The 16,290-nt window shown below is 40.1% G+C and overlaps 1 protein-coding gene across 1 annotated transcript in view; it reads right to left on the reverse strand.

Moving 5' to 3' along the window:
- Positions 1 to 16,290, reverse strand: part of LOC114642653 (NACHT, LRR and PYD domains-containing protein 3-like) — a 148,468-nt gene that overhangs the window by 99,301 nt on the left and 32,877 nt on the right. The window contains exons 5-7 of the mRNA XM_051924930.1: positions 11,526 to 11,630; positions 11,400 to 11,426; positions 2,808 to 2,846 (exon numbers count right to left, since the gene is read on the reverse strand). Coding sequence (XP_051780890.1) covers positions 2,808 to 2,846; positions 11,400 to 11,426; positions 11,526 to 11,630 — 171 coding nt within the window. The remainder of the gene's footprint in view (positions 1 to 2,807; positions 2,847 to 11,399; positions 11,427 to 11,525; positions 11,631 to 16,290) is intronic.

The raw sequence follows: 16,290 nt of genomic DNA on the forward strand, positions 1-16,290 counted from the left end.
TGTTGGTTTAAGCAGTTGTATAAACAACAAAAGGAAGCTGATTGAAAGTTCAAGTTCAGAAAGCCTCACAGTGCCCAAAATAAAGAAGTGGTCAGATATCAAACTCGCTGTGAAAAGGAGAGTCATAGCCCACCGTCTGAGTGTCATATGGAAGCTTAGTAGGTTACAGAGAAAAGAAAAAAAATAGGGACACAGTTGAAAAGAAAGCTTGAAATGTCAACTTTAATCTTGAAATTTCCACTTTAATCATGTAGTTTATTTTGTCATTAAAGTAGAACATCATAAACATCATCTTAAAATCTTTCGATTTACTAGTTTCTCAGATCTCATCGTAACTTAAGTAGCACGTTAAATGCTTCATATTCTATGTGTTCTTCTATGTACTCGATGTGTGTGAATCACTACTTGCTTCTTAAGCAGTCTTTCTCTTACTTCAACAGGACACAGAATACATTACATTCGTGATATTACAGCTCTCTGAACAATTTAAATACTAAGATGTATACGAGATATCATTCTCATGATGAAATGAATTAAAGCATGTATTAAACATGGGGACACAGTGGTGCAGGGGTAGTGATGAGCTGGCTCCCAGTCCAGAGATTGTTCCTGCCTCCCCCAAGATGTTTGCTGCGCTGTGTGAGACCCTCGATGAAATACTTTATTGCAGCAATACTGTCTCTTTCAAACGTACTTAACCCCCAATTACTGTCCTTCCTTTTCTTTCTCCAGGTAACCAATTGCCACACAATAAGCTCTTTAATAAAAGTCAAGACATGTGTAAGCTTAGAATGCCGATTCTTCAAAACTTTTAAGGAACATTGAAATATTTTCGTGTTTAATTATTCCATCCATCTATCTATAAAGGGCCGTGCCAGTCCCAGCAAGTATACAGCGCAAGGCAGGAACAATCCCTGAACAGGGCACCAGTTCATCGCTAGTGCTGTCCACTGTGTCCAGACATTTAATTAATAACATTATATAGCCTATTATTTAAAAGAAGTTAAAAATGTATCTGTATAATATAATATATATACTACATTTCATCTGAAAAATTATATCAAAAGCTCCAATAAGAGAGCACCTGGAAATCTAAATCGACTTAGAAGCCAGTTGTCATCATCTGTAAATACACACTTCTGTTGAATTGAATTGAATTCCATTATTGTTTTGTATGGTACAATGAGATTCATTATGCAAATCCTCCATAAACTTACTTTCCTATAAAATGTTAAAACAATAATAATAATAATAATAACAATATGATAAAAAACAGTGAAAAATATACAATATGAAAGCATAAGTGACTCAGGTCGTGCAATATTACAGTTACAAACGGTTCTACCAGGAGCACTTGATGAACTGATTGAGTGTGTTTAAAGCTCATGGGATGAAACTGTTTCTGATCCACGAGGTCTCTACAGGAAAGGCTCTGATGCGTACGCCGTATGGAAAAAGTTCAAATAAACTGTGCACACTGAAGAGGCAATGTGTGCTTGATGCTGTATCCCGATAATCCTCTTTCCAATCAGCTGCTGTAGAGCTGTGATTCCACACTCAGATACACTGGGTTAAATACTCTGAGTGGTGCACTGAGAGTAACAACGCTAAAGCAGCTATAGTATTTGGAATAGTTTGGCCATTCCGTGAATTATTATATTGTTACAGGCTGATTACAATCAGATGCCTTAAACTAAAAAATGATATGTGGTTAATTTCAGTGTATTTGATAAAGCTGCACCAGGGTTGTGAATCTAAAAAATAAAGGGAAATCACACAGGAACAATAGCATTGCTTTGATGCTGGGTGCCGCCAGTTTGTAAAACTGAGCTGAAAACGTGCGTATGCAATGGATTGCGCTAGCGTGAATATGTGTGTGGCTTTACGCCAAGTTTAGTTTTTATACATCGCAATGTGAGCGTGGAAATGGGCATACACACCCTTTATACATGAGGCCCCTGGTGAGGGTTTTGACTTTGAATCAGCAGACTCTTCATTCTGTGGCAACATTTTACTTTGTGTAGTTTTCCATTTTTCCTCTGTAGCATTGTGCAGCCATTGAAGCTGGGCTTCTCCATTGCTCATTGTTAAAAAATACTGCCTTCAGTTAATTTACAATATTTAAAGGCCACTGTATTCTGCTATTTAAGTAGCACATTGTAACAAATGTGAATGATTGGGAGGTTCAACTAAGTGACACTCAAACTAATTATCATCTTTAAAATGCATTGGTGAGTATGCAATTGGAGTACTGTACTAAAAAGGACATAGCAGTGCTGGAAAAAGTTCAGAGAAGCACGACTAGGTTGATTCCAGCGCTACAGGGGATGAATTAGGAAAAAAGATTAAAAGAGCTGAGCCTTCACAATTTAAGCAAAAGGAGATTAAAAGGAGACATCACTGAAGTGTTTAAAATTATGAAGGGGATTAGTCCAGTGGATTGAGACTGTTATTTTAAAATTAGTTCATGAAGAACACAGGAACAAAGTTAGAAACTTGCTAAGGGTAAATTTCTCACAAACTCTACAAGTTCTGACACTCTAAAATAAAATGGAGCCACTTTTGATGAAGCAATCCAGTAGATTACCTCTTCATTATTTCAAAAGGTGTACAATGAAAAATAAAAATACAGCACACAAAATGTACATTTCACATTGTTCAGAAGTAAGGAATTCTAAAGCTTCAATAAAATTACCATTAGCTTTAAACACATCAGATGTTTTTGAATTTAAGATAATTTGCTAATAACTTCATTTTTATTTAGTTGTTTGTATTTCTGTAAAATCAGTTGAATTTTGTTTTCTTACCAATTTCCTTGCGTAGGTAACAGAGTTGTAGAAAATTAACTGGGGAGGAAAAGTAAAAACAATTCAATTAATTTGTAACTGGATTAAAGAGAAAACAGATCAGTGAAGCCAGCCCACCCTCTCTTTGTTTAAAACTTGGAAGTTCATTGCATCCTAAATGAAGACACTGAAATGTTACAACAAAGTAAAACTGATTAAAACCTTATTAAACATTTTCTTAACCATACCTTACTTGACAAATATGAAGCCGACTGTTTAAAACAATTACATTTAATATTACAGGCACTGACTTTTCAATAATAAATAAGATATCAGAAGATTACAAGTGATCCCATCATGCCACAACTCAGACAACAAATGCCTGCACCTAACATCTTAAATTTATCATAGAAGAAGAAAGTGTAAATGTTTCTGGTTTGGTCAGCATATAGCACAATAAAGTTGTCAGTGGGTCAAATTAGCATCTTGTATACTAGGATGGCATCCATGTATAATTGGAGTACGCTTTGGCACCTGATACAGTTGTTATTGTCACTGATAACTATATGAAGGTGCAATAAGATGCTGCAGATGTTCTATCAGACGGTTGTGGTGAGCGCCCTCTTCTATGCGGTGGTGTGCTGGGGAGGCAGCATAAAGTAGAAGGACGGCTCATGCCTGGACAAACTGGTGAGGAAGGCAGGCTCTATTGTAGGCACGGAGCTGGACAATATGACATCCATGGCAGAGTGACGGGCGCTGAGCAGGCTCCTATCTATTATGGAGAATCCACTGCATCCACTAAACAGTGTCATCTTCAGATAGAGGAGCAGCTTCAGCGACAGACTGATGTCACCTTCCTGCTCCACTGACAGACTGAGGAGATTGTTCCTCCCCCAAACTATGCGACTCTCCAATTCCACCCGGACGGGGAGCGGGGGGGGGGGGGGTTAACCTTAACATTATACAATGATATTGTCCGTTGTACCTGCATTTTTTAACTTGCACTGCATTTTTATCACTATTTAATTAATATTGTTTTTATCAGTATGCTGCTGCTAGAGTATGTGAATTTCCCCTCAGGGATTAATAAAGTATCTATCTATCTATCTATCTATCTATCTATCTATCTATCTATCTATCTATCTATCTATCTATCTATCTATCTATCTATCTATCTATCTATTAGAAACTAATCTAAAATAGTAGCCTTCAAAAGAAAAAACCTACTCTCAAAATGGTGCAATGATGACATTCCAAAATATTAAAAATAACCATAACAAAATGTAAATGTATTAAAGGAAAAATATTTCAAAACCAGAAAGTGTTTATGACAACATCAAGAAATTGCTCGTGACTGATGATTCAATAGTGCAGAAAGTTAGAACTCTAAACAATGTAAATTTAGCAGCGAAAGCTTGTCAAAGTTTCTAACACTGAAGGCAAATTTTTCTACCTGGGAAACAATGATGTGTGCACAGTTTTACTGCATGTTGCAACTATTGATCCCTATTTACATCACAATAAGGTATTAAAGAGAACATTTATATTTACTTATAATCATCAGTGCTACATTGTATCTCTGGTCCTTACAAAGATTACAGTATATAAAGAGGTCATAATAGCTGCATCCTTTTGCATGACCCAATAAAAATATTGCTGAGGTTTTGTGAAATTCACAATTTTTTAATTGCACACATTCATTATTTCTTCAAAGGTAATATAGCCCCTCACTAACACTTTAATGTGAATGGAAACATGTAAGGAGAAGAGGGCAACGTCATCTGTATAGATGGATATGTAAATTCCCATACCATCTCAGAAAATATTGTTTATGATTAACTTTAAAAGTTAGCTCATAAGGCATTACAAGATACTCATAAAGCCCAATGGCAGCATTAAAAGCAGTAATCATTGTGTCTCACACTAATTCTGATTAAATTATAGGCACAACACACATCTGTTCTTCAGTTCTGACAAACCACTGTGATTTGACTCTCATTTTACATTTTTCTAAAATTATTTTGGACTCCAAAAATAATTTTTACTTTGTTTTTTGGGGTTTTTGAGACCATAGAATCTATGTTACTGTTTATTGTTTGTTTCAACACTTTTTTAATTACTGTATGTTAGAAATTCTTTACACTCTCCTGCAGTGGCATCTTTTAGTTTTCATATTTGCCATCATTTTACCACTTTCTTTGTTAACTGTTGTTATGTTGTTTCTAGGTAAAGTCAGCCAGAAGTTTACAACACATGCAATCAGCAGATTAAAGGTATAAATATCAGTGTTGTGAATTTCCAGATTGTTCAAGTACAGTATATGGATTCAACTTAACAGATGCAGTATTCTCTTTGTTTGCTACCTGAAAGTCCTTTTTCATTTGAAATCTTATCTGTCCCTGACTGCTACTCATGCCTCATGTTTTGGCTTTCAATCTCCTTGCTCCATTCTATCACCACAATTTTTTGCTTACACTCTGGCTTAGTTTAGGCTTTCCCAACTTCGCTTTATCTTCTGATTCTAATTATAAAAACAAATTCCACCACCCTGCACAGTCAGCACCACCACTATAAAAGAACATTACTAAAAGTGAACATCTATGCTTATTCAAATTTCTCTATTTATAAAAATGTATGTCTGTAATAGTCGCTTCTTGGATTTACTTCTTCTTCGTTCAGCTGCTCCCGTTAGGGATTGCCACAGCAGATCATCTTCTTCCTTATCTTTCTGTCCTCTCCATCTTGTTCTGTTACACCCAACACCTGCATGTCCTCTCTCACCACATCCATAAACCTTCGCTTAGGCCTTCCTCTTTTTCTCTTCCCTGGCAGCTCTATCCTTAACATCCTTTTCCGAATATACTCAGCATCTCTCCTCTGCACATGACCAAACCAACACAATCTCGCCTCTCTGACTTTGTCTCCCAACTGTCCAACTTGAGCTGACCATCTAATGTACTCTTTTCTAATCCTATCCATCCTCGTCACACCCAGTGCAAATCTTAGCATTTTTAACTCTGCTATCTCCAGCTCTGTCTCCTTCTTTCTGGTCAGTGCCAACGTCTCCAACCCATATAACATAGCTGGTCTCACTGCCGTCCTGTAGACCTTCCCTTTCACTCTTGCTGATACCCATCTGTCACAAATCACTCCTGATACTCTTCTTCACCCCCTCCACCCTGTCTGCACTCTCTTCTTCACCTCTCTTCCACACTACCCGTTACTCTGTACTGTTGAACCCAAGTATTTAAACTCATCCACCTTTGCCAACTCTACTCCCTGCATCCTCACCATTCCACTGACCTCCCTCTCATTTACACACATGTATTCTGTCTTGTTCCCACTGACCTTCATTCCTCTCCACTCCTCTCTAGAGCATATCTCCACCTCTCCAGGGTCTCCTCAACCTGCTCCCTACTCTCACTACAGATCACAATGTCATCAGCAAACATCATAGTCCACGGGGACTCCTGTCTAATCTCGTCTGTCAACCTGCATCACCATTGCAAATAAAAAAGGGCTCAGAGCCGATCCCTGATGTAATCCCACCTCCAACTTGAATGCATCCATCACTCATACCACAGACTTCACCACTGTCACACTTCCCTCGTACACAACTCTTATGTACTTCTCTGCCACTCCCAACTTCCTCGTACAATACCACAGCTCCTCTCGAGGCACACTGTCATATGCTTTCTCCAGGTCCACAAAGATGCAATACAACTCCTTCTGGCCTTCTCTATACTTCTCCATCAACATCCTCAGAGCAAGCATCACATCTGTGGTGCTCTTCTTTGGCATGAAATATGCTGCTCACTAATCATCACCTCACTTCTTAACCGAGCCTCCACTACTCTTTCCCATAACTTCATGCTGTGGCTCATAAATTTTATCCCCCTGTAGTTACTGCAGTCCTGTACATCCCCTTTATTCTTAAATATCGGCACCAGTACACTTCTCCACTCCTCAGGCATCCTCTCACTTTTCAAGATTCCATTAAACAATCTGGTTAAAAACTCCATTGCCATCTCTCCTAAACACCTCCATGCTTCCACAGGTATGTCATTTGGACCAACAGCCTTTCCATTTTTCATCCTCTTCATAGCTGTCCTTACTTCCTCCTTGCTAATCCATTGCACTTCCTGATTTACTATCTCCATATAATCCGACCTTCTCTCTCTCTCGTTCTCTTCATTCATCAATCTCTCAAAGTACTCTTTCCATCTGCTCAACACACCTTCCTCACTTGTGAGTATGTTCCCATCTTTATCCTTTATCACCTTAACCTGCACATCTTTCCCAGCTCAGTCCCACTGTCTAGCTCACCGGTCCTTTTCTCCCTCCTTAGTGTCCAACCTCTCATACAACTCATCATACGCCTTTTCTTTAGCCTTCGCCACCTCTCTCTTCATCTTGCGCCTTATCTCCTTGTACTCTTGTTTACTTTCTGCATCTCTCTGTCTATCCCACTTCTTCTTTGCCATTCTCTTCCTCTGTAAACTCTCCTGTATTTCCTCATTCCACCACCAGGTTTCCTTTTCCTCCTTCCTCTTTCCAGATGTCACACCAGGCACCTTTTTTGCTGTCACCCTTACTACATCTGCTGTAGTTTCCCAGCTGTCTGGTAACTCTTCACTGACACCCAGTGCCTGTCTCACCTCCTCCCTAAACTCAACCTTGCAGTCTTCTTTTTTCAACTTCCACCATTTGATCCCTGGCTCTGTCCTCACTCTCTTCCTCTTCTTGATCTCCAATGTCATCCTACAGCCCACCATCCTATGCTGCTTAACTACACTTTCCCCTGCCATCACTTTGCAGTCTTCAATCTCCTACAGATTGACTCTTCTGCATTGGATGTAATCTACCTGTGTGCATCTTCCTCCACTCTTGTACGTCACATTATGCTCCTCCCTCTTCTTAAAATGCATATTCACCACAGCCATTGCCATCCTTTTTGGCAAAATCCACTATCCTCTGACCTTCTTCATTCTTCTCCTTGACACCATACCTACCCATCACCTCCTCGTCTCCTATGTTCCCTTCACCAACATGTCCATTTTCTGTCCATTGGATACACTGCTCATCATTTCATCCAACTCACTCCCGAAATCTTCTTTCTCATCCATCGCACACCCAACTTGCAGGCATATACTCTAATAACATTCATCATCACACCTCCAATTTCCAGCTTCATAATCATTACTCTATCTGACACTCTTTTCACCTCCAAAACACTCTTGACATACTGTTCTTTCAGAATAACCCCTACCCCATTTCTCCTCTCATCCACACCATGATAGAACAATTTGAATCCACCTCCAATCCACCTGGCCTTACTCCCTTTCCATTTATTCTCTTGCACTGTTGTGTAGCGGGTCCACAGCTCAAGTCAAACAGGCCACTTTTTGAATCAATAGTCATCACACTCGCGGCTTAGAGAAGGGGGCATGGTAGTGTGGCCGAAGTGGTTCCCGGGGTGATTCGTGTTGTGGACAGTCCTCGCTTAAGTGCACAGGTGAGGAATCATCCGCATCAATAATTGATGCCGGAAGCTGCTAATTGCCACACCTGATCCACGTCCCCGGAGCAATAATAGAAGCGTGAGGTGGTCAGAAGGAAAAAAAAAGAAAAGGGAAAAGAGAGAAAGAAACGGAGGTGAAGGAAGAAGTCAGCTGGAAGTGAGGGAGCCGGTGTGAGTGAGAGAGAGAGAGCGCGAGCGCAGACTTGCGGATCTATGCAGGCAGCTGGGAGAGGCGAACCTTAGTGGGGTGTTTGGCTGACACCCAGGGGCCGACGGTAGTGGTCGCTCCTTCTGAGCACTTGTATGGAGCAATAGTGACCGGGAGAAGGTTGGCTCGCCGCAGCGAGTCGGAGATTTGGAGTGGATCCCCAGCGTGAGCGTCCTGTCCTTTGGGGGAAGCCAAGTCTCAGTCTGGCAGGGTCTAAACGAAGCCAGGGATCGGGAGGCCACCAGACCAGTCGAGTGAAGAAGGTCAGCTGCAGGTAGGGTGACTCCCCTGGTGCATATTTTGGATGGGAGAAGCAGGGGAGTCACCAGTGAAATAATGCACTGGGCTTTGTTTTAAAAGACTGCTTCCAGCCATTGTTTTAACCTCAGTTTTAAAAGGAAAAAAAAAGCTATTGGATTTTAACCTCCACCAATTCACTAATTTTATTAGATTATTTATTTATTAACTTTGATGCACTGCACTATTTATTTGAACACTGTTTTGATTTGGTTTGTTGTTTTAATAAAAGCACTTTGCACTTTTTGCACCATCCCCTTGCTTTGTTGTGCCTCACTGTCCAGTTCATCGGTGACATTACTGATGGTGTCGGGTTCAAGAGCTCCCAGAAGCCAGATGGGAGCATGGAGTGGAACCCGCATCATCACATTCACGCACAATATATCAACCTTCCTTCTCTCCATCATATTTGCTAACTCTCTCCACTTACCAGTCATACTGCCAACATTCAAAGTTCTTACCCTCAGCTCCACTCCCTTCACCTTCTTTGTCTTCTCCTGCCTCTGGACACATCTCCCTCCTCTTCTTCTCCAATTTCCACCAGCACCCTGTAGGCTCACAGTACTGTTGGTGGTCGTTGTTAACCCGGGGATCAACCGATCTGGTGTGGAAATTTGTATTGTTGTTGGCATATTGATTCACAAAATTTTGCACCGGATGCCCTTCCTGACGTAACCCATTTATCTGGGCTTGGGACCAGCATCTTTTGTTTTGTAAATGCGTCAATCAGCACAAGCATCAAGCCGCCAGCTATCCCATCTCCCCCACCAACGCAACTCAAGTCAAAGAAAAGATTCTCAGGACTAAGGTCCGTTTATCCGGGCGCCTGAAATTGTAGATGGTAAATAATAAATAAATTGTCATTTGGAATACATGCATTTCATGTGTGTTCTGTGTCTACAATGATCTGTGTAAGTGTAGGATGACAGGAAATGCAAAGCAAGAAATGCTGAACACATACCTAAAGCAGAAACTTTTTCCATGTTATAATAATAATGATGTGAAGTGTATAATCTGTGAAGACTTTAGTCCGAATATCAAATAAACACATGCTTTTTATTCAAGGATATAACCAAAGAAAAAAAATTCATTCCATTTACATATTGCTGACAATGAGTTAAAAACCCAAGCGCAAATGTCAATTGACAGGAAGTTGATATGTATTCTTCAATGGTGCGGAGGTAAGAACTGCTTCCTTATAACCCAAAATTTCAAGGCCAGGCACTCCACGTTTTAAGTAGTGAGCTGCTATTATTATTACTATAACATAATAAAAACATACATTTGTTTTGAGTCAGTAACACCAGATGTAAATTTTGGCTAATTGTAAAAGTTAGCGCTTGTTTTTTTATTATTCAGTTTTATTCTCTCAGTGACGTTCCAGAGTGGGTGCTGTGGCTGATGACTGCTCAGAACTGTTTGTTGTACCGGCAATCAAACATATGATGTCCCGTGACCACTATCAGACTGGACGAAGGCAGTCTTTGTCACAACGCTTTCATGTTTATTTTATATTTCAGTAACCACTTGAATGAGATCAGATCTGTCTCTGCCTCTCTTGCGCATGCACACACATATTCATACATGAAAACATCACTATTTGAAAACACTATGCCATTTGAACATGAGTTGTCATTTGAACATTTGCGCTTGGGTTTTTAACTCACTGACAGCAACATGAAAATTGAATGATTTTTTTTTCTTTGGTTATATTCTTGAATGAAAGTACATGTGTTTATTTGATAGTTGGACTAAAGTCTTCACACATTATACACTTCACGTCATTATTAGTATAACATGGAAAAAGTTTCTGTTTTAGCTATCTGTTCAGCAGTTCCTGTCATCCTACACTTACACAGATCATTGTAGACGGTAAATAATAAATATATTGTCACATGGAATACATGCATTTCATGTGTGTTCCATGTCTACAATGATCTGTGAAAGTGTACGATGATAGGAAATGCTAAACACATACCTGACACAGAACATGCATGAAATTTATGTATTTCAAATAACGATATAGTCTATTACTTACCCTATACAACTCCAGACACCTCACTGCCTGATAAACAGACTTGAGCTCTGAGAATTTTGCGACAGACTTCGGTGAGTTTTTTGGGGGGTTGGTAGAGCAGGCTATTTGCTGTTTGTGCTGATCGACACATTTGCAAAACAAAAGACGCTGGTGGAGAGGTGCAAAGGAATTTAAGGTGGCCCGGGATTGCATGTTTTTTCATAGGCTTCAGGGATTCTAGTGTTAAAGTCAAAATTGTGATGCAGTGTAGACCTCACTTTTTCAGGTAGTTTTTGATGCTCTTTAATTTAATTCTGCAGGTTGTTAATTCTGTTTTAGTTCACAACTCAAAGGTATTGTTCACTAGCATCTGTTATGTGAGTGAATAATGATATTCAAAGTTTAAATCATGGAGGAGCACAAAGGTACCCAAAGAAAAAGCTTCTAAGAGTGCAGAGTGGTTGAGGTTCATTTGAGAGAAGTACAATTTCAAAGCTGCAGTTCTCCATTATACACTGGAGCTTTGTATTACCTTAGCTCACAAGAACTGAATAGATGTGTCCTTACCTTTAGGTTCATATCTTGCGTTTTTTTCTACAATAGACAAACACAGGAATATTATGAAGATGAAATACCATGAACACCTTTTTTAAACAATGTAAGACTGTCTGAAGCTGGATTATCTGTACATACCTTTCATTTTTTTCCAGCTAAATATCAGCAGAGCCATTGCTATCAAGTAGATGACCAATGATATCCAGAAAACCACTGACCAGCCAGAGTATCCTGGAGAGAAATCTGCAAAATAGATAAAAAATTGTGAATATGGCAGTCAGCAATAAGCATTTTGTAAATATGAATAGCAAAGTCCAACAAAACACACATCAATGTTCAAGGCACTGATGACAGAGAGACTGGTCATTGCCAAAGGGAGAACTTTTTAATAGTGACCAAAAAACATAGCTGAAAAGGGGGTAGATGCCCTGGCATTGTGTAAAAAAATTAACATTTACTGTATTTGTTAGTAAAATTCTCATCCTGTTTTTTTAAGTTCTCCACACTTTCTATTTTATGCATACTTAACATACTGTAAAATTTAATCAGTGTGATAAAAATGAGTCATATTGTCACATGATGGGTAATATTTCCTTTGTTTAACACAGATAAAAAGAGGCAAGCTCTCGGTCAGGTATTTATGGCAGGACAGAGTGATAAAGAGCTGCAGTACGTATAGAGCAGAGGAGAAGGCTGAAAGATGGGAGAGTACACAATAGCACAGTGGAACAAATGGTCAAATGAGGTTAAAAGTCTGTGGGGTTTGTAATAATGTAGTAACTGGCTTGAATCATGTTATTTCTTAATATGTTGAATATTGAATAACGATATTTTGTGCTTGGCCTTAAAATATATGTTACCTTAAAATATATAATAATGTGTTTTCTATGTAACCCTTCATGATAATAACCATTTTTAGATGATCCACATTGACATGACCTTCATGCTCCACTCCAAGTAGCCAGCTTTAAATGGCTTGTTTAAAACTTGGTAATAGAAGAGGTTTACCTCTGTCCTAACTTGGAATATTGAATTCTTCATCTTGAGTACTAAGATAGGGTGAAATGCCCTTTGTCTCATTGTCACTTACCAGACCCTGGCCATGTACCTTGTTGCTGAGGCTTACACATTGTTTGGTGAATGTGAAGACATAAACTGTGTATTTGTCAAATTTTCAAACCCTCTGTTTCTTGTATCAGAGCCCTTAAAGTGTACTTTGAACATGTTCCCCCAACACCAAAGAAACATAGAATTTTGAACTCAGGTAATCATGATATAAATAGTATCTCTTATTTATTCCAGCTGGAATATTCCCATTTTACTGTCAATTTCCTCATCATAATTAGGGTCACTGTGGTCGGCCATATTCAACCATCAGCTTCCTGTGGTCCACAGACCTTGGTTAACAATGCAAGTCCAACGTCAGGTGAAGCAACGCATCAGTTAGTATTTTATAGTCACATTTCATGGCTTTAATGTCTTCTCAAAACTTATTCTGGAACTCTAGGGTGTCCCCCGTATACGACGCGTGTCACCCTCGCCGGAGTGGTGTAAAGAAGTCATGAGGGCTACTGCTAGTGGACAAAGCAGGCCAAAGAAGCAGTCCAACACCTCTGGTTAGCCATCATCAACATAGCCACACTCACTGGTCCCACTAACTAGCTGATGTCCTCAAATGCAGGCAAGTGGACATTGCCTACATCCAAGAAATGAAATGGAAGACAGCAAAAGAAATTGTTGAAGGCTACAAGCTTTACCACAATGGCCAAATAGTGAGTTGAAATGGAGTAGATATAGTTGTCAACGAACATCTGAGTGGCAATATTGTTAAAGTTACCTGAATATTAGACAGGCTGAAGTCAAACAAGATCGAATCTGGATCAGCAGCCTTGCTAATAATCTCAGCAGATTTGCCACAGACTGGATGCCAAGAGGAGGAAAAATAAACTTTTTGGGACTCCATCGACAACCATCTACAAGCGGTCAGCATAGAAGAACACATCCTCATCAATGGCAACTTAAATGGGGATGTCAAAGCAGCATGTAAAGGTTACACCCAACAGCATGGAAGGCAAGGATATGGAGAATGGAATGTCATCTTGGATCACACTAAAATGCATGACCTCGCCATAGTCAACACCTTTAATAAGAAACAAGCCAGTCACTTTATTACCTATGCCAGCGGTGGTCATTCCACGCAGATTGATTATTGGCTAATCCGAAGACGAGACCTGAAGCTGATTGTGGGTGCAAGCGTAATCCCATCAGACTGTATTGCACCACAGCACTGCATTCTTGGACATGATCAAGCAGAGGCCCAAACTAGATGTGGTTGACATCAAGTGGATCAAATGGCGAAAGCTACTAGAACATAAGAACCAACTAGCAGACACTCTCCAGTCACTCACTGTTGATCCAAAACCAGCACCAGATTGTATGTGGCAAGGTTTGGTCCAGCAAATCCACAACATTGCTTGCAAAACTCTGGGGAAAATGAAGACCGGTAAAAAATAATTGACAAACAGACGTGGTGGTGGAACAATGAAGTCCAAGCGGTCTTAAAGGAGAAGAAATTGGTGTATAAAACCTGGCAGCGAACCTGCCTCAGCCAAGACTACCATCGATAAAGGAAACTCAAGACCTTGGCAAAATGGGCAGTGGCCATAGTAAAAGCTAAGCAATATGATGCCCTTTATGAAGACCTCAACACATCTGTAGACATAAATAAGATTTATCGCATCACCAAAGCCTGCTACCAATCGACCCAGGATTTTGGACAATTTGGAAAATCAAGGATGGGAATCAGCAGAAATTCTATGCATATGGAATGAATACTTCATGAAGATCAGTAACAAAGAGTTCTCCCACCCGCCTATTCCACCTGGTGCCCCAGACAGAGGCAGTGATCAAAAAAATGCAAAATGGCAAGGCTACATCCCAACCGAAGTCTGGGAATTACTTGCATGTAAAAATGTGTAATTACTAATGACACTCTTCAGTAGGATTATTGGTGGAGAGATGGTGCCCAAAGCCTGGAGGGTCAGCACTATTGTGACAATTTGGAAAGGAAAGGGCTATGTCAACAACTGTGGAACTTTCCATCCCATATACCTCCTATGCAATACCATGAAGATCTTCAAGCGCATCCTTGATCATCACCTCTGAAATCCCACAAACATGAGCCCCAACTAATGTGGCTTTGTGAAAGGATGTAGAACCACCAATGTCATTCATGCCACCCACCTGTGGAACAACACTGGGAGAAAAATAAGACCATCCATATCACATTCTTGGACTTGGAAATGCCTTTGACAGGGCATCACATGCCCTGATCTAGAGAGCACTCCATTAATATGGCGTACCCAAACCTTACTTTATGCCAATGTAACAAGCACAGTGCGATGTCCCGTCGAAGCCTCACCGCCCTTCCCAATCCGAGTAGGTGTCCACCAAGGCTTGGCACTATCATCCCTGCTCTTCATCCAATGTAAAGATATAGTTACGGTGGATATCCAGACACCGGTACTTTGGACATTGCAATATGAGAACTATGTCATGATCACGAAAGAAAGAAGCCAAACCCTAGAGCAGTGGATGCAGCAGTGAAAAGACTGGCTAGACAAAAACGGCCTACGACTAAAACTCAAAAAAACAAAAACCGAAAGCAGCCCACACACAGAGGGAACAATATGAGTGGATGACCACGACCTGAACAAGATAATCGAGTTTGGATACCTAAGCTCCTGTGTAAGCACCAAAGATAGCACCCTCCCTGATGCCCACACATAAGTTGCCGTGGTGTGTCTCAAGTGGCACCAAGTCACGGGCATCCTGTGCACTAGACAGATGCTGCATTACATTAATTCAAAAGTGTACAAGACCGTCATTCGACCAGTGGCCCTCTATGACCTCAAATGTTGTCCATATGATGGAGATAAAGATGCATGGACTGACAAGGTGGAATCACGCCATGAACGTGGACATTAGGAGAAGAATGGGAGTGGTCCCGATCACCTTGGAGATGCGAGAGGCTCAATTGAGGTGGTATGGACATGTACTGCATAGTGAAGAAGAGACAGTGGCCAAGATCGACTGACTCAGCCCAGACAGCAATTCACCATGTGGAAGACTCCAAAAGCGCTGGCTTGACAGAATCATGGAGGACATGCAACAGACTGATGTCGACCTAGAAGACGCCCCAGATCGGAAGAAGTGGTGGAAAGCATCAAAAGTAGGACAAACGATAGGAAAAAAGATTAGGGTCACCACAGTAACATTCCAAGTTGGTGAGACTGGACAAACCTATCCTCAGCAACAAAATCTTCAACTATTTTACACATGTTTTACACAACTATTTTGGCACATGTACTATCTTTTCCAAGATGTTCCCCAAATCTCCTGTAACATTGTACATCTGTATCTTTTATTAAACCTCCTGATGTCCTTAACCCAGAACTAACATCTGTATTCCAATACCCTTACCCCTATCAACACAGACATAGAAAAAATAGTATACGGGTAATATGAAGTATTATATTCAAAAGATACTGACATGATCTGAAAAATACTTGAGCTGTTCCTCTTAAGGTGAATATAATTAGTCTAATATAATACAGGGTGAGCCAAAAAGAGTACCACATTTCAAACATTTATTCTATAAAAATGCTACAAAATAAAATCAATTTCATTACAACACAAGAAAGGGTACATAAAATAATTTTTTTTCACTGTGTTTTAAAAATGATGTCTTCAAGTTGGTGGCCATCATTAGCGATACACTCTTCAAGACGATTACTGAACGCTCGCATGACTCGTTCGGCCATTTCAAGGGGAAGAGTGATGATTTGTGGCAAGTAGCGTCATTGAGTGCTTCAAAGTTATGAGGTTAGTTAGTGTATACCTT

Source organism: Erpetoichthys calabaricus, chromosome 1, assembly GCF_900747795.2.
Source record: "Erpetoichthys calabaricus chromosome 1, fErpCal1.3, whole genome shotgun sequence".
In the NCBI taxonomy this organism is placed as follows: Eukaryota; Metazoa; Chordata; class Cladistia; order Polypteriformes; family Polypteridae; genus Erpetoichthys; species Erpetoichthys calabaricus.